The sequence below is a fragment of the Vidua macroura genome, chromosome 4 (genome assembly GCF_024509145.1).
Source record: "Vidua macroura isolate BioBank_ID:100142 chromosome 4, ASM2450914v1, whole genome shotgun sequence".
NCBI lineage: Eukaryota > Metazoa > Chordata > Aves > Passeriformes > Viduidae > Vidua > Vidua macroura.
The window spans coordinates 12,099,079-12,121,484 of record NC_071574.1 but is presented as its reverse complement, the minus strand read 5'-3'; the positions used below and the strand labels follow the sequence as shown (position 1 = coordinate 12,121,484).

Genomic DNA, 22,406 nt, shown 5'->3' with positions numbered 1-22,406 from the left:
TAAAAAGTTGAAGCATGTTTGAAAATGGCCACATGAAAAATGAGTAGCAAAGAATAAAAAGTGTATTGCAGAATGCAAAAACGATTTGAATTTTAAAGGTGTCTTTAAAAAAAAAAAGATTCTAAACCAAATTATCAGAAAAGAGCAGAAATTCTAGATAGTGACTTTGAGGATAGTAATTAGTAAACATAAGAGGGATACCTTAGAGCAAATAACCAAAGGCATGCAAACAATATAGACAACTTCAAGATACCAGGTATAGTAAGGTAGGAGAGAATTGGTGAGTCTCTTGAGCTGCAGTTAGTGAGGACAAGGATGTGGTAGAGATTCTAAACTGCTTTTTTGCATTTGTATTTACCTGAGGAGGGACAGAGATAGGTAGGCATATATTGGAAGGCACCCTTCCCAGTTAACCATTTTAAATAAATGTGTGAAAAATGGAAGAAGATGTTTTTGAAAAAATTGACTAAAAGAAATAGAAAGGAATAAGTGAATTATGTGTTTCTTTAATTTTTGGCTTATACCAAGAGCTAGTGACCAAAGAATGTCAGGAGTTGTGTTTGTCACTTAAAAATGTACTAGAAAACATTGCAGATTAGAGACCAATGAGAAGCCTCAGCATAGGACATATATTTGTAATTTAGATGTTTTAGGAACTAGGTAGCTGGCATCTGGCCAGGAAAGTAATACAGCAAGATTGTCAATCTATTAGAATTTTGATAAAGTGAGAATTAATCAATAGAGTGTATTTGAACTATCAAAAAAACCCTTTAGCACAGCTTCTGTGTAGTAGAAGAAGCTCCTAAAATAATCAAGTGTTGTCATAGGGCAAAGCATTACCAGACTCTGTGCCTAAGAGGCAAAAATCATAAGGATAAATGGAACATTTCAGCAGAAATGGAGTCCCCCAAGTGTTTATGCAGAAATCCATGCAGTTTAAAAAAAAAATAATTATCTATTAATTAACAGCAATCAGGAAAAGGGGGGCAGTGTCTGCAGATGTCATGAAGGGGTTTGGGTGCACATACCCCTGATGCACAGTGAAGTGTGGGCAAACCTCGTCTGCTTCCCAGGTACCTGGCTCTGGAATGGAAAGCTGCAGAGCCCTATCAGCACACTGGGAATGCTGAGGAACTCATTCCCTGGAGCTGTGCCCTTAGGCAATGGCTCTAGAGGTTAGCTGGTAGCTCTAGGTGGAGCTTTCATCTGCTCTGGGATTCCTCCAGTGTGTGCATTCAGTGCAGAACCCTAAAAAAGATCAAGAAGGTGATGCATATTAGCATGAGAAGTTTGAATTAATCCTGAGAAAAAAAGACCGTGGAATAACTCCCTGAGAAGTTTCCCACAATGCACAAAGCCAGCAAGAGGGAAATAAAATACCAGTTTGTAAAAAGGAATTGAATTGAAAATACACTAAAAAAAGTGCTACAAAACCCCTACACAGATCGTGTCACTGTGTTCCTCTAGACAGTCTATTCATTCCATAGAAACACATGGAATAGCAGCAACAATACTGAAAATAACTCTGTGAAAAGTCATATCAAAAGCTTAGTACTAATTAATGTAGGCAAGCTGTGATAGGAAGTGAAGGAGGCTGCATGAGAACTGAGGAAGTAAACTGCATGCTTTTGTGTGCTGGGCTCAACAGCAAGAGAGCAGCAAGGCAGAGAAACAACTGCAGGGCAACAGGGTCATGAACTGATCATACACATTTATTTGATCATACACCATACACATTTGATGAAATACACATAGATCATACACATTTGATAAAATGATACCAATTTGACATAAATTGCAGTAACCTGTTGAACTTGTGCAGCATCATTGAAAATGAAGGTATAATGTAGCGGGAATTTGGGTATTTGGTTCTTTGTGTTTGGAGGTTTAGGTCATTGCTTGGTTAAGTGAAAACAGCAGCTGTATTACAAATTATTATGTAGAAAAGTATACAAAATCTCATACCTGACAGAGTTTTTTTTTCATCATCAAATTTTCACCTTGCTGGTCCAAGCCATTGGACTTACTCATACACCAATTTCCACATAAACATACATATTCTATGTATTATTCTGAACGAAATAAATGTAAGTAGATTTTTATGTACTTAAATAATGTATTTTGGAGAATATATTTATTTATGTAAGTTTTATGTAATTAATATGAGTAAAAATTATGAAGTTATGATGGGATCAGTAAATTGTAGGATTTTTGAAAATAGTTTTCTCATAGAGTGACTCCAGGATTCTCCTAACTTATATATTCTTCTTACTGTGCAACTAACACTTACTACTTATTCCTCATCCACATGGTTTGAGCACTGCATTTCTGCAGACAGTTTCATAATGACTTGAATATTCATAAAACTTGAAAGAAGTTCTGAACTTGACTGGAGAAAATAAGTGAAATAACACTGGTGAGGAAAATAAAATGTCGCTGTTAAAGAATTCCTATGTTTTCAATTCTAACCATTTCTAGCTAATTTTTCTTTCAATGGTGGTAATATTAGCCATTATTTTTATAAATAATATTACTCTAGTTACTGCAACCCCTTATCCAAGATCCAAACTCTGTGGGACCATATTCTGTAGGATATATAACAGAGACTGTCACCACAATGAATACCTGATCAGTCTGATTCTACTCTATTTCTAATGCTTTGAACAACGTCCTGAGATGGTAGCAGTGGAAACAGCACCATTAAATCTACCTCAGGAGTATTTTGGTCTATAATTAATAAGAAATAGCTTTCATTTTTTAAAATGTAATTTTTGGTTCACTCTAGATGGGCAATAATTTTATAATGCTTTAAAGCTTTCCTGAAGTTTCATACAGACATTAGTGACAGAAAATATTTTCTTCCTATTAAAAGGTTAGGATTTTTTCAATATACAAAACCAGTCAAAAATTGCCATAACACCTGAACTTTCTATGTAGAAGTGCTTATTTTGCTCTAAAGAAATTACTTCAGTAATGCTTAATCTCCTTTGAAAGTAGGTTAAAATAAACTACATAAGGGCACAATTTCCTGCATGAAATAACAGTGTTTATACAGGGAGACATTCTGGAATAATAATTGTGTTCTAAAGTAGCCCCCTCGTTAGCTCTGCAACATTTTCTTCATACACTCAGGCATTTTCATCTCATTGATGAAAAGGTGTCATTATCATAGAAAGTATTGCCACCACCATCAACATATTTTATGTATGAATCAGGATTTTATCATGTTAGATAGGACATAGAGGATAAAAAAGCTGGCCTCTTACCCAAAAGGCTGGTGTCTAAGCAAGGTGAATTGTAAAGGGGAAAAGAATCCCTTTCTTTGGACATTTTGATTTTTATGGCATGGTTTCCAAACAGCAGCACTCCCTTTGATAGGTGCACATAGTTCTGGACTTGCAGAGTCAGAGGATTTGGATGAAACTTCTTAGTGTCATCCAAAGAAATTAAAAATAACTTTGGCCTCATTCCATGCCTGTGCCACTGTCTCCCTCTGCAGCAGAGATGCCAGGAAGGTCTGAACACGATTTGGTCCCAGCACAAGTCCCTGTGTTTCTGTAAAAGTACACGTGAAATCTGATGGTTTCATTCTACAAAATTTTTTTCACCTGCTCAACTTGATCTATCCAACTTGAGTTAGTTTACAAATGAAATTTAAAAGTTTTCAAAAGCCTTTTAACAGTTGAATGTTTATGAATTGGACCATTAATTTATTTAAAATAATCTACCACAGAGCTGACACAAATCACAGTTTAACTTATAGTTATCCACATCCCTGAATTATATTAGAATAAATGACCTAGAGGAGAAAAATGTTCGTGTATTTATACCAGGATAAGAAGTGCCTCATAATCCTTTGATTATTTTTCAAAGGAATAAAAAAGTGCATGTAAATATTTATTGTGTATTTTGATCTAGTTGGGATCATAAAGGCCTGATTCTGTATGCCAGGATTTGTAGCACAACGTTTTCTGCTGATGTTTAACATAAATATTTGAAGAGATGTTTTAAGCAAGAAGTCTTCACTGTCTTGAAACAACTTTCAAAAAAAAAAAAAAAAATTGCAGTTTGGTACAGTCAATACAATGGAAGAAGAATTTTCTTTCATTATTTATTTGTTTAGTTACATCTCATTTCTGGAAATCCTGTGAGTAGTTTTATCACAGCTCTGATGGACATAATAGTATTCCATTTACATAAACATCAATAACAGCTTTTTTGAATGGGACACTTGATTAATTTTAAAAAATGAGGCCTGCCTGCATTTTTGCTTTTAAAATTATCCTACATGATTTCTAATACAGATCAGCTATAAATTTGTGACCTCTCTGATCCCTTCATTAATAGATTTTAATTCAGTTTGTGATTTTCGAACCCACTTGAAGTAAAAAGGCACAGAAGTAAAACCAAAGAAATTAGCTCAAGCAAATTGCATGTGCAAATTGCAGTTCTTGGTCTAAGAAGAAAACATCATAATGCTGGATTAAAAAAAAGGTATACTGAAACAAAATTTTTATTGGCATGAATAAACAAGTTATACGTGCACAGTCAAAAAGTTGTTCCTTTGTGAATAGTACAGTTTTGTGGTCAAAAAGAGAGTTGAAACTATGTGGATATCCTGCATATCCTGCCACAGTGAAGATCCTGACTTATATTCTGGGGTTTATCCCTGGGACAGGCCACAGCTCTGATTTCTGCACAGATGAGAATGGCTTTGCACGTGCAAAATTGCTCAGCAGAAACAGAGGATGAGTTGAAAGGCCACCATGTAATAATGCTAAGAAACCTAATGGGAAATTTGTTATTTTCTAAAAAGTCTAGTAGAGCATCCCCATATTTGCTGTATTTGAAATGCTGAGATTTATTTCCTCATATCTCAAGTTTGCCACTTCAGATACCTCATCACTGTTAGGTAAATAAATCTTACGAGAAACCTCCTACACCTGAGATAAAACTTAAATATGTATGCTAATTAATATATAATTGAAGGAGAGCAAGACTCTGATGTACTTTTACTCATTATAGTAGGTTCTTTATGATCTTGAGTAAACCACCTCTGATGATTCAACTGTTCACTGTTTATTGCATAACTTCTGAAAGGTATTTTTATCTTACATTCACGACTGGTTTACATTCTTCTTCGGAATGTATTCCTCTTGCAGCTCCTGCTCAAGGGGAAGAACACTTACAGAGCATTATTGCAGCAATAGAAAGGAAATGGATAGTTCAGAATGCCAGATTAGAAAGGAATATATAAATAAGCAAAGGTAACTTGGCTGGTAGCCCAATAAAGCCTATAAATTACATTATTTTAATCAATTTTTGTGGAAATAATGAATATAAGAAAGTGAAATATGTGTTCTTATTTTAAAGCACAGGTGATAGTTATTAAATAATATTTGCTCAATCTGTTTGTGTTAACTGTGGTCTTGGAAAAAACAGTACCCAGCTCTGTACAAAATACTGATTAAAAATTGTGCCCGTCTTTGAATTTACATAATATCTTTTATCTTAGAGAACTCTAGAGCTCTTTCCAGCTACCGTGCAGGAAAATAATTGAAAAAGTTAAAAAAAAAAATAGTGAGTTTTATTTGAAAGAAAATTATACTTTTAATTAGTCTTAAAAATACAGAATTTCAACTGCTATTTTTCCTCTAATGGCTGTAAAATCTGTATCTGCCAGTTCTGACTGGAATGCATAGAAGTCTCGTGTATCTTAGCTATCTCAGACTGCTGCTATATTTATTCATTTAGGTCAATTTTGGCAGTGCTTATGTGTGCTGTGCATATACCATCTGTGGAGATTTTTCTTTTTAAATTATGAGACACCATTTTCTGTGTTCTTACCAGGAGAGTATGAAGAAGACTGAAACACCTAGCAGAAAGATTGCTTGAAACTTTAGAGTAATTTTTAAGATTAGTATGCTATGCTGGTTTAAAATTCCAAAATGCCTCTTGTCCCATCAACTTAAATCCTCTGACAAAAGTCATTTAGCCACTTATGGATATGAGTCCCTCTGGGAAGCATGGAGGTGTTTGCAGTTAAAATTTCCAAAGGCACTGAAGTTATTTTTGATAGGCAAAATTCTATTCATTATAAATAAATGCTGTTTCTCAATGTACAAAACCTCCTTGGTGTGACAGTCAGGAGCTGGAGGATTGAATGTGTGCCTGATCCTGGGTCCATGTGCAGCAAATCTTTTCCTCTCTGCATGACTCTGCCCAAGGAACTCCTTGGCCTGCAGAGCAGAGGCAATTATACTTGCTTTGGGTCTTTTGCTGTACACAATAACTGTGATTTTCCATGGTCATTTCCACTGCTTTAATTTTTAGAGGGTTTCCTTTCCTTTTTCTTATATTTTCTTACCTTGACCTAAGTGGGAAAAATAGGGAAAACCATTTAAAAATGCAACAAATAAGCAGTGAGATAGAGAAGTGCATCTGTTTATCACGTTTGGACAAGCACGCTGTAGGGATCGGTGTTGCTGTTTGTCTGGCAAAGCCTGTAAACAGCTTTATTTGTGCATTAACCACTGAGAATCCACATTTCCATGCTAGTAGTCTGATGACTGCTGCTGGGAAGTAGCTGTGAATATATTTGTTTTAGAAACGTAGTATGCTGAGGTCAGAAAAGTGAAAAATTAGGTATTGGGTACCTTTTTGGAGAGGAAGTAGGAGATACAATAAGAATATTATTTTTAACTTTAATACCTAATACCTACCTTCAATACCTGTTGGAAGAACTAAATATGATGTGGATTCACTGAAAATCCAAACTCTTCTGAGGTAATTTGATTTCTTTCTTTGTTAAGATAATGGTCTTTATTGGTTGAAGAAGATACAGTGGACATGGAGAAGCAAATTTTCAGAACTTGGTTCCATTCCTAGATTCTGCCTGAAAATCACATGCTTGTATGAGTTGCAAGAGTAAATCTGCATTTTTTGCATACACATGAACCTATTTCATATGTGTAAAGGCTGTTATTCTACATGACATTTTCAAAGGTCATCAGAACTAGCGTGGCTTAGAAAGGAAAAATAAAGGATGCAGAGTAGATCCTCCCAAAGAAGTACAGGGATGACAGACTCTTGGTTTTGCAAGTGAGCTGAGTCTTCTGACTTTATCTTTTTCACCTTCAGCATCACAGCTGCATTCAGCCCTGGAAAAAGATCCATTATGAAACTGCTTGAACACAACCTTTCTTTATTCATAAGGAATTTTATAGATGCTGATAGTGTGAATTCATCTTTTGTCAGAGTAAAATTCTGTCACTTTGTGACTTTTTTAGTTGACTGTTTGGGTTTTAATTTAACATCCATCTCTGCTCAATTGGAGTTTAGATGACAATTGAATAGAGCTGCACACAGCTGTGCGTATTGATAGGAACTCAGATCTAAAGAAGTTCTACCTCACAAATGAGATGCAGCAATAACTTTTTTTCTGCTCCACTTGAGATAAAGGACTGAGTGCTTTGTACTTCCACGCTCCTTTATGGCTACTCCGATGAATTAAACAGGATCCTTTCCACCACTGGAATGTCATGGTCTGTACTCTCACACTCTCTGGCCTGCCTTTAGCCTGTGTCAAGTAGCTTTTTTCCCTAAAAAGTCTGGGACACGGTGCCAGGCACCATTCCTGAAAGCAGATTGAATATGTTCATATGCTGTGGCCCACATAGATTGCTTGCTATGGCTGAGGAATTTTAATAATGTAGGTATAAATCATTCCATTCTGGTAGTCTTAAGTGACAAAGAATGGTGATGGGCACACTTCATTTATGGATAGAAACAAGCCAACATGTGATTTTGAAAAAGAGAAGTTTTGAAAGGCTTGTGAGAAGCCTTTGATACCCTTAAGTGTGTTATCTTGGTAAACTGGGAAAGTCTCCCTGAAATCAGAGTGTGTGCTGCTCATGACAAGCAGTGCGCTTTAGAAACAGAGAATAAAACATTCAGAAAAAGAATGGGAACATACTTGTCAGGTCATAATGCCAGCTAATCCCTGCTAGGAGAGAGGAGCATTGGAAAAAACATCATGGCAAAGATAAATTGGATAAGAATTCATAGTGTGATGCTGATGTAATGCTGTAATGCATGTTACCTCATGTTAGAACAAGTAAATTTAATTATTTCAGGCCAAACCCTGCATGAATAATTTAGACACATCTGAAGGCCACCAAATGGTGATCTACATGTCTGCTTTTCCCTGGAATCTATAGGGAACTGAGGCACTTATGAGCAATTTAGGAGAAATGGTTCATATCCCTCCTCTTCTCCCCCGGGCTCTGAAAATTTTAAGTCACATTGTAGCTGGCTTTTAGTGTGTTCTGCATTGGTTTACCTTCAAACTGAAATGTTCATTTTCAGGCTTGTCAGCTGAAAGAAATGTGTACTGCAGATTTTGTAAGAATGCAATAAAAGTGGCGAATTTTGAAAAACAAAGAATAAAAGCAAATCAAGAAAAAAGGAAAGATTGAGGAGAGTAAATTACTGTTGCATACAAACACATAAACAATTTTTATTTAAAAAATTAACAAAAGGAATCAAATAGGAGTTTTACTAAGCATGATACCAGAATTATTAGCTTATATTGAGTTGCAAAGAACATGGATTGGTACTACAACATGTATGCAATTAAAATAAATTGTTGACAAAGAATTTGGAAATATTCTTAGGGAATATGCTCTGTGCTGTAAGTTTGACATACATCAGGAGTAATTTGGGAGTTATTTAATAGGCCTTAACACAGTACATATTTATAAGAACTCTTGCAAATTTAAATATTCTGTGGTTCTCTGACTTTAATGGTGATGTCATGTATTATCTTTAGTCTTTTCAGGTAGATAATGTGGTTATAATAGTACAGAAAGACAAAGAAGCTTTATTCTCACTTGTATCTTGTGGAAAAAATGGTCTTTTTTGTTTTTATAGTACATTATAGAATACAGCTTAGTACTTTTCTCTGCTGAGTTGTAGTAACTAAAAAGCATTGTTTCAGTAGTAAATAATCAGAACCAGAGATAAATCAAATCTGACATCTACTATGCCACTGGCTTTTGCTGGGGGTGGAAAAGAAAAATTCTCTGCATTTAGAACAGAAAATCAAATGCACATGAAAGTATCTTGTGTGCAACAGAACATTGATGACAAAATCCAGGGCTTGATTCAAAAGTCAATCCTTCTTAGTCACGTGCTTGATGTAAAGCACATGTTGATTAAGGTCACTGCTTAAATGAACTGGGAATTGAGTAATTGTTCTTAAGAACAGAAAAGCTTTTTTTTTTTCTTTTTTTTTCCTTCTTTTTTTTTTTTTTTTCTTTTCCAGAGGATTAGCGAAGTCCAGGTAGCAAATAAATCTCAGAGCGCCCAGTAGCACCAGAGAAACATTATTTCAGTGGCTGTCATGTGTGTCAGCATTTGTATCAGTCATCTCACTTGCCATATCAAAATAGTTGCATGTTTCAAGCATTGAAAATATCTAAATACCCTCTAAGTATGTACTTTCCAATCTCAAAGCTATCAAAGCTAAAATAAGTGACAATATGTGTAAATCAGCAATTTGGTCAAAAATGTTTTTCTAAAAATAATGATAATCTGTTCTTGGTCTAGAACATGATGTTCAAATTTGAAAAGTGGCAGTTCTGTGCTTAAGTGCAAAGGATAAACCTTCCACCCCCTTTTCCTGGCGTAGGTAGCAGTACTTGTCAGGTTTAATGCATTGTGGTCAGTGCAGTATCCAGCACTGTCAAATTTTGGCATGGTTGAGAATCCTTTCTTGAACTGATTTAAATGAATATAGACATGGAAGTGTATGCACTCAATGAAAGGAGAAAGAAAAGCACAATATGCATGGTTACATAGTTTTCTTTAAACAAAGAAACAGGGTTTTTTTACATAATCATATTTGTTCCTGAAGTAAATATATACTCTCAAATGAAGGAAAGGTTTTAATGGCCTGTGGAGATTTTTTATTTAGCTAAAATCAAGTTTCCAGAAAACTTTCTGTGCAGGAATAAAAACTTTTGCATTTTGGCCTACTCTAATTTATTCACAGCCTGAAGACCCAGTGCTCACAATTGGTTTTCTTGTTTCACATGAAATCTGGGTAATTGTACCCATCACTCCAAATGCTGTCGGTTTATTTTAGAAACAATATTTATATCTTGGATTTTGCAGATGCCAGAAGGAACATTTCAGCCATACTGAGTGCCATATTCTTATTAGGGGAAAATTCTACGCTGGGGCAACTGACAGGTTCACGTGCAGGAGCTTCTCCTGCCTTGCCTGTCTTGTCACATTCCAGCATCCGACAGGCAGAACGTGGTTTCATTGTCACCTAACACCTTTAGTGTCCTTCAGGACCCTTCTGACACACTCCTAAAGCACACAGGGATCACCAAAGCCAGCAGACTCACTGGCATTAGGGAGATTTGATCTTATTTCATTATTTAACTATATTTTCAAGTGCAAAAGTATGTTCCATCTTCCTTGCCCCCCCCCCCAAACTATTTGATATAATGCAGAGTTAAAAAACCCCATTAATTGTGTAAAATTAAACATGGGCATCTGGAATGCAAGGTGTTTTATCCAAGAGTTCTCTACAGAATATATAGATTTGAAGAATAAAGCACTAAACCTTGAAAGAAAAGGAAAAGAGTTCCCCTTAAACTAATTCATGAGGAAAAGATATATGAATAAAATGCTATTTTTATATTTGTGTATCAAAGTTTATTGGCCTAGATAAGACACTCTCTTTTTATAATGCCATTAATGGAATAGTAATAAAAGATTATTAGCAATGCTTTAGCAAACTTCTTTAAGTAATAGATCACTTTTAAATGGAAAAACAAAAAGACTTTATGGATTGCAAAATATACTGAATTGACACTTGCAGTGACTGGAATGCTTTTTTATCCACAGAACATGGGTGGCAGCAGAGTAATCCCCATCCTACATCCCCCAGCCCCAGCCCCAGCCGTGTGTCTCACCCTTTACCTGGATGCACCACTACGAAGGGTGAGGGAGCTATGGTAGTTTACTCTGCATTCCCATTCACTTGTTGACCTCTTTCCAGAAAACATAGTCTTGATATCTGAGCTGCAGAACTCTGAGCTGACTGGAACAGCCAGGTTATTTCTGACAGAATACATTCTACCACTTCTTAGGTCTTGTTCTCTATTTGCTTGGGCAGAGTTAGAGCAGAAGTGCTGAACTTGCAGACTGGTTGGTTGGTTGGTCACCAGAATTATAATTTTCTGGCTCTGGTTAAGCTGATGGGACTTAGTGAAAGAGCCATGTTTCATATGCTACAGTTAACATGTAGACTGTAAGGCAAACCATCAAAATATAAAGGACAGTTAAAATTAACAATGCAGATTTAAAACCAACCTTGCCGTAATGCATATGAAATAATTCACTCCTTTTTAAGTTATTGCTCACTGCAAGTGAAGCTAGAATAGCTGGGCTGTTTCTGAATGAAATGCAGGAAGTTACAGCATCCTGTGTTCCTTCATCATTTGCTGTGCTCTGTGGGGAAGGCTTGATCTGGGTGGCGTGGTGAGGCACGCAGTTTGTATAGGGGACCCACAAGAGAAGACAGTGAGTTGAGTGCTTGCACAGAAGCCCGTATGTGAAAGCCTGTGTGAGGGCAAATATTGCTTGGATATTGTCTGAACTTATGGAATGTAGATCTGACACAAGATAAGAGTTTACACAGTGGCTTTACCCCTGTTCTACTGTTGCAGGGGTTTTTTTTTTTTGTGTTTTTTTTTGGGTTTGTTTTTTTTTTGTTGTTTTTTTTTTTTTTTTGTTTTATTTAAAAGAAAGGGGTTTAGGTCATCTTTCTCCTAAGTGAAGGGGGATCAGGAGTATATCTGTAACAGCAACAGCATGCCTGGTATTTTATATTCTTTGGAAATTTTATCATCTAGCAGTTCCTTTGGATCTTCAGGCTGTTGGCACTTCTAGGGGGACTCAGCAGTTGTTCTGTTAAGAGGAGAAGTAATGCTACAGGAGCTTATGGAGCTCTTAAATATAGTCCAGAGGGAAAGTGACAATGGTTATAAAAGGTATAGGATGGGTTTATAGTATGGGTTTTCTTTTGCTGCTTGGGTTGCCAGCTGTGGAGAGAAGCTCTGAGCCCTTTCTCTGTCTGCTTTAGATTAGCTACCACTGCTAAGCAGGAGCAAAATTTGATTCAGAGAGTTTGAAGGTGTTTCAAGCACAGACAATCCCTTCTAGGTTTTTCCATAAGAGGAAATGCTCCTGCCTGTACTCACAGTTATAAAGTAAAAATCCAGCATCAAGTTTGGATGCAATAGGATGATTTGCAACTGTGTGAAAGGAAGATTTATTAAAGAGACAAGGGCTTTACAGTATTTTCTGTTCATTTCTGATCCATGAATTCTTTCCTGTTTATTGTGTTAGTGCTTTTAATTTCTTTTTCTGTTCAACTACCACTGGTGTCTTTACATGTCTTCTCTTATCAGTCTACACAGAATTAGCTCACTGTGGATGGGAGGCTTATTAGGGTGTATTGAGCAACAAATGAATCTTAATATATTTTTGCCAGTTCTTATTTTATTACTTCATTTTGTTTTATTTTATTTTATTTATTTATTTTATTCCATATAAATTGTATGCATTATATACTCTTACTGTAACACTCAAAATCTTTGTTGTTCCGGGAAGGATCAATACAGCACAAATCTTGTACCCTAAGAATTTTAATTGTAATGCTTGTGAATCTTTAATCATCTTATTCATGTCAGATAATATTAGAATATATGTACAATTAGTATAGTTACATTATCAGAATTATAGAACTGCTTGTGATTAAAGCTTTTTTTCTGACTACTCATATTCACACAGACTTGAAGGTTCCCTGTGTACTAGTTTGAGAGTTTGGAACAGATGATAAAATAGGGATGAAAGAGAGAGCTGTTATCTCAGAGGAGATATTAGGCACCAGAAATTATGGTGTTCTTGTTCCAGCTCTTACACTGACTGTGATACTTCCATTTCTATAGCACTTGCCATCTCTGGATCTCAAAGTGGATTATAAAGAATAGTGATTTAAACCTTCCTGCACCTCTAGGAGATAGGTAAGCAATATTATTCCCATTTTACAGATGGAGAAATTGTGATACAGAGAGGCTTAGTGTTTGTTATTTAAAAGTTTATTTATGAACACACATGCATGCACACACAGAGAACTGGAAACAGATGTCCGAACTTTCATTGCTCTCTTTTTTAAGTTGAGTCCATCCTCCTTTCCATTTAACCTCTCTGATTTATATTCCCCATCTGTAAAAAGACGGAAACTGGTATAGACATGGAGAGATCTGCTTGCACATAAATTTCTGTGCAGAACCAGAAAAAAAGCTAAACAAACACAGAGCACAAAAGTTGCTTTTAAAATCCAATGCTTTTTATGTGTTGGCAGAGGATATTTTAAGATTTGGTACAACAATTTTTGTAGGTGGGGAGAGTTGCAGTAGTTCTGCAACTTTAATGCATAATATTTAGTTATTGCTATAAAAGGGCTTGATTGTTTTGTAATATAAACATGTTAACTGGAGATTAAAAATTTCAAAATCCATCAATTTGCATGGCAAAAGGCCAGACACAGCCAGTAACTCAGTGTCTGCATTATCTGGAAGATGACGCCACATCAGTACCACCAAGGCACTGTGTCAGACAGGAGTGGGACAGTGGTGCTGCGTAAAACAGTGATTGCCCCAGCTGCATCCCTTTTTATCTTTCTCCCAGCAAAGTCCTACTGTGTCTGTAGTGCAGCATGAGTTCCTCAGTGGCAGACACCAATCTAGACAACTATGCCTAAATATTTACAAGAGAACTGAAATTATGACTGAACTTCGGGAAAAAAAATTAAAGATCAAATAAAAGTCTTGTTATTTTTACTACTATTATTGGAATGATTTTTTTTTCGTAATGTTAAAAAATATACTTTAAAAGATATCTAGATACTGGATTAATCTGATCATGCACTGCATCAAAACATCATGTAGGTTCTGATCTCATTATTTTTAAAAACATTGTTTAATAAACATCTTGCAGAAGATTTTAAAAATTCTTTCTAATTCTGCTACTAATTTGCTGCAGAACTGAAACATTGAAAGCCTCATCTATTAGATGTTTTATTTTTAACAACACATCTGGCAATTTTCTCTATATTGAACAGATAGCTTATACAGAAATGTTTTTCACATTTTTCTGTGTGCACCCTGTAGCATAGACAGGCTAGATTAGACAAACATCCAACACCCACAGTAACATTTTCCTGTAAGTAATCTAACTTCCTTGTGACACAGTACCCAGATTTCATACCTTTACTAGTGAATATATATCTAGGAAATAAGTATGGCTAATGTATATATTTATGTTAAATGGAATGGAGACTGGATGTGTTTATGTGTCACCACGCAAGCATCAACCTGTACATGATTCAAAGATTCATTCAGAAGTTAAGATTCTTTTTTTTGTTTCACTTGTAAAACTCCGTGCAGAGAAGCAGACTGAATTGCAGGTAGGGATTAAGTTGATTTGGATATAAGGTAACACCTGATTATATCATGATAAGTTTTACCAGATAAGAATGGTGCTGATGCTAATTATAATACTTGAGCAAGTAAGTTCCTTGTTATATGTGTGATTGAGATCAGAATTTAACCTGGGGTCTTCCTGAATGCTGGTACAAATAATTTGTTACTTTTGCTCCCAATTACAGTTAAATTAGCCAGAGTCTTGAGGTAATACAGCTACTGCAGCTGGTGGATTAGGATATGGCTTTGCTAACGCATTGACCTTCTTCATCTGTGTAACATGAGTTAATTTTCAGCCTGACAGTAAATGCTGAAATTTGAATTGTAGCACTAATGCACCGTTTTTTTTTTTTTTTTTCATCTGTCAAACCAGACTGAAGGGTCATTTAGTGATGAGGATAATGGTTCACTTTGAAAGAGAAGGAAAATCAGCTTCTGAATTTTAGGGGGAATTCTAGATCTTGCTTCAAAAAACAAGCTGAACTAGGAAAAAATTAGCCCGTGAAATTTCAGTAATATTTCACCAGTAAGTCTGAATATTTGCCTTAGCCTTATACTGGTTCTGTACAGGCGCATTGGAATATTTACCATGACATGTTAGACAGAATATTAAAACAGCCTATGAAATTTGGTATTCAGGCTATCAAGCCTCAAAAAGAGGCTTTCTCTGGAAAGTGAATCAACATTAAACTGTTTGCTATAATAAGAATTTCCAGCATCAGTTTGTGACAAGTTTTGATTGTGTCTCTACACCCTAAGAAATCCTAAACCTAAGAACTGTTGGAGACTGATTTTTTTTATTTTTGTTCCTCTCAGAAGTGTCTTTCTTTCTTTCCTGCAGCACGGAAAAGGATATGCTAGTCACTTCTACAGGACTTACCTGAAGCAGCATGATTTGCACAAAAGAAAGTCGACCAACAAAAAGCATCAGCTTTCAACTTCATTATCTTGGCCATCCAGTTCTGTGTAACTGAAGGATTTGTGTGCTGTTGGAGACATCCTGGCCAACAATAGGACCTAATTGCTCTCAGCAGGCCTGAGAAATGAGTTGAAATGTGTAGAACTGTAGAAACTTCAGAGGCAACTGATCTTGCCTCTCTGATCAGTGTGTGCCTGTTTACAGCACTATATATCTTTCTCTCTCCAAAATGTCACTGAGCCCTTTAGATGTTTATATTCACCACAAAAAGCCAATCGTACAGATAAAAGAGATGTGCATTATAAATGCAATATCACTGTTTTAAACTTGACTGTTTTATATTATTTTTGTGTGATCAAGTGTTCCCCAAACTATTCCAACTTTACAAGAGAGATTGTGATCATGTTCTTTTCACCTGTGGGTCGTAAAAATGTTGTTAATCTGAAGACCCACAAAATTATCAAAGACATTTCTGTAGTTTATACACCGTGTTGCAAAGTGTTTACTGTACTATTTCAAAGCTTCTAAATAAATATAAAATATATATATATTATATTATATATAATTTTCCGAAAAACGTGGTACAACTTAGTTGATTTTTAAATGGATTCATACAGTCTACACCATACACTAAAGCGAGAAGATAATTCAGGGTTCCTAAACTATCCTTGCTAAAAACAAAAATAAAATAAACCTTTAATAGTACTTCCCCAAAATTGGTATTTTGGTCAATCCTGTTTTTCTTGTTTAAAAAAAAAAAAGCTGTAAGCAACAACATTTTGTCTAAAAAGTTGTAAGGAATTTTCAATGCCAAAGATGCAGCTGTCAATATGACCCGAATGAGCGCTATGTACTATCAGAGGTATAAACCACTCTCCATTATTTTGATTATGTTTCTATGGTTTTTAATTTGGAATCACAAAATCTTTTATAAGGCTCTATAAATTCACCTGTATATGTTGTTAAAAAGAACACTGGGTGTCTGTACATTTTGCAATGTAAGATATAATGTAAGTGAAGTTAAGTATTTTAAGAAAATCATCCCAAGCTCATAAATATGTATACATACATACATAAATACATACACACACACACAAACACCCACACATCTCTCTTTAACATAGTTTTGTGAAACTATACAAATATATTGCCTAAAAATATTTCTCTTGTGGCTAGGAATAGTTGTTGATAGAATTCAAATTACAAAGGCAAAGTATATGCCAGACTCTTTTATTACAAAGGAGATTTCCAATTAGGAACATGGCACATTCTCAGCTGACCCCTGTCCCATTGGAGTTAAAATGGTGTTGGCCACCATCTTTGTTGGGAAAAGGATTAAGCCCTTGCATATAATCTTTATGTTCTGTAATAATTCTGTGGTCTGAAACAGTATCTTAGAGCGTTTCTTTTCTATGAAATATTGAAAAAAGTAAAATTTCAAAGGTAAAGTTTAAAACTACTTTCATGTCCATGGAGTTTAAGTACCATTTACTAAATGTAAAAATCTAGTAAAATTTTTTCTTTTTTTTTTTTTGTGTTGTGATTTTTTTCCCCCCACTGTACCTTAATACATCAAATAATGAAAGCAAATGAGAGTACACCTTGTTGTCAGCCAATGCCTAGCTAAATTCAGACCAGTTCCTACTGATGATTCAATATTAAGTAAAACAAGAGAAAAAGTTCAGTTGATTGCAGTGGGATTTGGATCATGCCATTATATAGGAATTCTGTGGTCCCCACCAATGCTGTCGTGGGATGAATGTGTGAGAGGTCACTGCTATGTCATAGTAGAATTTGGGTTTCTTATTTTTGTTTGTTGGTTCTGGGTTTTTTTGTTCTCTGTAATGGCAGTTTCTGTTAGATAGGAGTATATAAATCATCTGTATGAAAACCATCTTGCTGCGGATTCAAATGTACACAGGGAATCCAGCATTCCTGATCAAATTCCACAAGTTCTTTGTAGAACTAGTGGACAGGGCCCTGCTGTTGTTAATTTAATATTCCAAACAAAATTATATGCTCATTAAACACTTTAATGTGCACATCCAGCACATTTGTATAACGACAAATTGTTTCATGAGGTCCTTTTAAAAATGTGTGATATACAAAACCTAATTCAAAAATCCCCCAAACAACTTCAATAGCTATTGATTTAAGCAAATACAACAGTGAAATGTTCCTCCTGCTCTAGGTAGCAGACCGTTTTGTTGCCTACAGGCTTCATTTATTTTATGAAGAAAAGAAATGGAATTTGTGACAAATATTTCATTTAAAGGAGATTGTTAGATTCTTGTTTCTGCTTTTAAAGCAAGAAAGTCCTTGCCATTCTGAAACCTGTTTCTAAGTAAGTTTTTAATACAGACATATATTGTAATTTATGGTAGTTTTTTTTTGTATTTGGGAGGAAAAGGAAATGGTTTTACTTTCTATTTCATGGGCAGCCAAAGTGTTTCTATTTAATGGAACTCTTGTCACATTTTGCATGCCATTTTTTTTTCTGAAAAAATTATTAACCATATCATGTCCTGTCATTAATTTCCAAAACTGAACTCTTCCCATCAAGTATGATATACATACAGATTTATTAATCTTTTTTTATTTTTATTAAATGTTACATATCATTGGCATTGGTCTGTATATACACAAAAATCCTTCTGAGTTCTCTGGAGAGTCCTAGAGGGAGTTATGATAGGATGCAGAAGCGACAAGGAAAAGGAAGAACTGAAGTACTACAGCCTGAGCTCTCAAGATGATGCTGTAGCTTTTGCTGATTTCCCTTGCTCAGTGTGAGTTTTGGTGCCCTAACATTTGCTGGCACAAGCCTTGGGACACATTAAAACCCAGCACATAGCTGCTCTCCCAAGAGCAGGGCAAACTGGGCAGTGCCAAGGCTCAATTTGTCCCGTTTCTTTTGTTTTAGTGGGCAGCTGGCCACCTCCCTTTGAAATTGCCTTGTTCAGCATCTCCCATGTATTCCGTCGTGCTGCTGGTTGCAGGGACAGGTCTGTAAATGCCTTCAGACCTCAGCTTGTGTGTGTGCCTCTTCCTCTGAGCAGAGGTGATGCAAATATTGAAGGACTCTCATCTGCCTGTTGGACCCAACAGTGAACTGAAAGTAATCAGGAAATGTTTAGGTTGGATATTAAGGGGAAAGATTGATGCCCATAAAACTGAGATGAGGAAGGTTTTGGAATCTCCTTCATTGTAGGTTTTCAAGGACAGTGCAAAAAAATACCTGTAAGGGATTATATAAGTGTACTTAAACTTGCCTCAGAGAAAAAGCACAGAGAAGGCTCTCAGTCCTGTTGTTCTGTAATGTTCCTACTGGGGCATGCTGAGCTTTGGAGGAGTTAATCCGTGCACAGCTGTAGGGATAAGAATGTTCTATCCTTCAATTAGTTATTTGAAGCAATATTTAATGTTTCAATTTACCATTTATGAGCATAATAGAACAAGCTGCCTGTGAGAGTAACTGTCTTTGGAGTAAATGAGAGTTCAAGCAGAGAAGACAGGGTCTTATAAAAGATAACAGTATGAAATCAGTTCTGTGAATCTTTTTCTTTTTTTTGTTTTACATTTCTGATTTAGATATGTAGCAATAGTTTTCTAAGCAGCTTGCCTATTAAAATTCTTAAAAATCAGACTTTAGTTTCTTCCAAAACTTAGAAATACTAAAACATTTGAACATATTCTTAAATTACTGGAACAAGGTGTAGTAATTAGTGTTGTTGCAAAATTAAGTGAAATGAAAATACACAGATAAATGCATTTGTAAAGATTCCTGCATTATAGCCTCTATATAGCTGTGGGGGAGATATGTGTGTGTGTGTGTAACTATAGTTCAAATTCTGGGAAGTTGCCATGGGATTTTTTCTTACAGCTCTTACCAATAAATGTAAACAAAAGGGTAGAAACACATGTTAGGGTAATACAAAACTAGACTTGTTCCTTAGTGTAGAATGGAGTTTTGCATTCAAGAATTAAATTCAGCCCCTTCTTCATGTTTACACCCACAATCAAGCACGCAACTCTTTTTTTTTTTTTTTTTCCAAAATGTTACCTGCTTATAGAAGGGTTTTCTTTTTCATTTTCATTCTTTTTTAAAGTACTATCATTCCTCAGGGTAAAGGGTGGATAAATAGATAGTCTTCCTAGGCTGATAAATTGCAATTGCAATTTTGGAAAGCTGTTAAATATTTGTATGTCTTACCTGGAGAAAGCTGATCATATCCTGCCACTGTTTCATGTTCTAGTCTTGAGTTTTATGGCATTTGGACTTGTGAATTAAAACCTATACAAAGGTGTAGGGGCCAAAATAAGCATCTTTGATATACATTTAATTATTGCAATTTGATTGCAAAAAATCGGCATCATATGTCTATAAAGGGTAGAAAGTTGTTTATTCTATTCTGTTTGCAGTAACGTAAAAGACAGCCAGTAGGACTTTATTATAATACTGTGCTATGACAAATTCTGAAACTGTGAGTCAAATCCTTTGCACTGATCCCTACAATCATAGATCAAATTCTTCTTAAAGACTTCCTTTATTTTATTTTGTCTCTAAGAAATGGATACATATATATATATATAAACAAATATACACAGACATTACAACCCATTGTTGAGCATCTGTGTTTTTGTAGATATCCTCATGTGTAAGAAATAAGCAAGAACTAACTTGGACAGATTTCTTGAACTGAAATTGTTTTTGAATTTGAATTTGTTAATAAAGTTCATGATATTGACAGTCATCAAGAAAAATGAAATCTCTGTGGGTGTAGCTCTCCAGAAGGCAAACACTTCACTTAGGAAGAATCCTGTCAAAAAACTGTATAAATGCAACTGCTGGAAATCTTGCTGAGTCAAGATGAAAGATGCTGTGCTAAAGCTTTCTTGTTCACTGTGTCAGCACTGATTAAAGTGTCCTCTGGATGGTAACCACTTTAGGCAAGCAGAAGATAGCAGAAATTGCAAGCAGGATTGAGATAATGTTTACCATTCCTGCAGAAGAGAGACTTAGACAAATAGCTGAATACATACTGAAATACTGATCTATATCATATATTATGGAAAAATAGTTAAACATTTAAGCAAAGAGAATGCTTTCAAATACATGCACTTCAAAGTTTAAAGTTCATCTGATGCTCAACTTAGAATCATATTTTGGGTAACTCATCTTTGATTTGCACTAACCCTGGAGAGCAATGTATTGTATGACAAAGTCTTACCACTACGTGATAAAGGGAATGTAACCAAACCAACCTTAAGTTTTAGCAATCTTGGATCCAAACATTCAGGTTGCAAAACTGAGCTGTATTTTATATGCATCAGAGCCTAATTCCATTAAAGGCAGTGGCTCAAGTTGCAGTGATCTGAAGGAGAGAAAAAGGAAGTTTTCGTTTCTTTCTTTATGCATTTTTTAAGCCAGAGCAGCCTGCAACAAAATTATTTGACATCAGAAAACGGGAAACTTCACTGGCTGCAAAATCCAGTTTGGAAATTTGAAACTTTTGACGTGGCTACGTGTCAGTGTAAAACAGACATTTCTGATAATTTTATCTCAAAGCAAAATAACACAAGATGTTAAGTGATATAAATGTTTAGGTTTTCTATTAAGATAAAGTCAGAAATGCAGTCCTTAAAAGATAGATTCATGTTTTTATTATGCAGAAGTTCAGACAACTGAAAATTCATTGGAACAGAGTATTCTTACACTGCCCTAGTTGTTGGTTGAAAATGTGAGCAAAACAAGCAAAAAAAAAAATCAAACTCAACCTCATGTATGCTTCAGAAAGTTTTGCTCTGGAAGGTAACAAACAGATCCTAAGAACATTATCTCCTTTCAGATTTGGCTGAAAGATGTTTTCTATCATCTTTGCTGGTGTAACATACTTGGAGTGTAAAAGCAGTCCTCTGAATGGTTTGCACATTCACCTCAGTGAAGGAGGGTATTCTTATTTGCTGAGAATAATCTGAAGCCTGATATCAAAATTGCCTGGTAATTCCATGTCCATCACTACAGCTTTTCTAACCAGGTATCAGAATAATTTAGGGCTGAAATGTTATGGGATGCTGCTGGAAAAGCAGTGGTGTGTCACTGTTCCTATGTGAAAATAAAGAGGAAGACTGCAAGAGAGAGAATATTCTCTTCTCTTCCTAGTCTCACAGACAACATTAATTGATACTTTAAATAGTGTTTTTTTCAGGAACATAAATATCATGAAAGGAGAAGGATTTCACCATGACAGCAATATATTTGTTGTGGCTTATGCTATAGTAAAGAAAAAAAAAAAAGAAAAAAAAAAGAAAAAAGAAAAAAAGAGAATGCAAGCAGCCATTCTCATTCTCAACCCCCTGAAGATGAGGCTAAATGATGCCCTTGGAGCTCACAGCCATTCAGTTTTTGAGAGAGGCTCTGTTTGATTTATATTCTGGCTGTCAACAAAGAAAGAAAAGAGAGACTGTGCTGGAAGTTAAAGATAGGTAATTAATATAATCTAGGGGGAAAATGCAATATACCTTGTAATAACATCTTTAAATCTCACTGAGCTGCCTGAAATGATCTGTTGAAAATTGAACAAACAAGCAAACAAAACCCCCAACACAAAAAAAAAATCTCAAATTCTTGGCGCTCCAGGTACACTTTTATATTAGAGCAATCAGAGCTAAGTTGAAATAAAATGGCTGAGGTATATATGTGAGGTATCACACTTTTCTTACACCTGTTTCCAGGGGATGGGAAAGGGGGCAGTCCTGGCATCCGGCACTTCCTTGGGGATAGGAACATTCTGGAACATTCCTTATCTTATTGTGAAAATTTAAGAATTTACGGACTTACTTCCAGATGTATTATTATATATTCTTCTTCAAATACAACTTTTTAAAGGATGATATTTCACTGTGCTTTTGACCATTTATGTCAG

At 35.4% G+C, this 22,406-nt stretch overlaps 1 protein-coding gene across 4 annotated transcripts in view; it reads left to right on the top strand.

The window, feature by feature from the left end:
* PCDH10 (protocadherin 10) overlaps positions 1–20,231 on the top strand; it is a 37,428-nt gene extending 17,197 nt beyond the window's left edge. Inside the window, exons 5-7 of one of the 4 annotated variants that reach the window (XM_053976066.1) lie at positions 10,921–11,016; positions 13,029–13,103; positions 15,406–20,231. In XM_053976066.1, coding sequence (XP_053832041.1) covers positions 10,921–11,016; positions 13,029–13,063 — 131 coding nt within the window. In that variant the 3' untranslated portion in view covers positions 13,064–13,103; positions 15,406–20,231. The remainder of the gene's footprint in view (positions 1–10,920; positions 11,017–13,028; positions 13,104–15,405) is intronic. The other 3 variants (XM_053976068.1, XM_053976067.1, XM_053976069.1) reach the window with 3 other exon arrangements.
* The last annotated feature ends 2,175 nt before the right edge of the window (positions 20,232–22,406 follow it).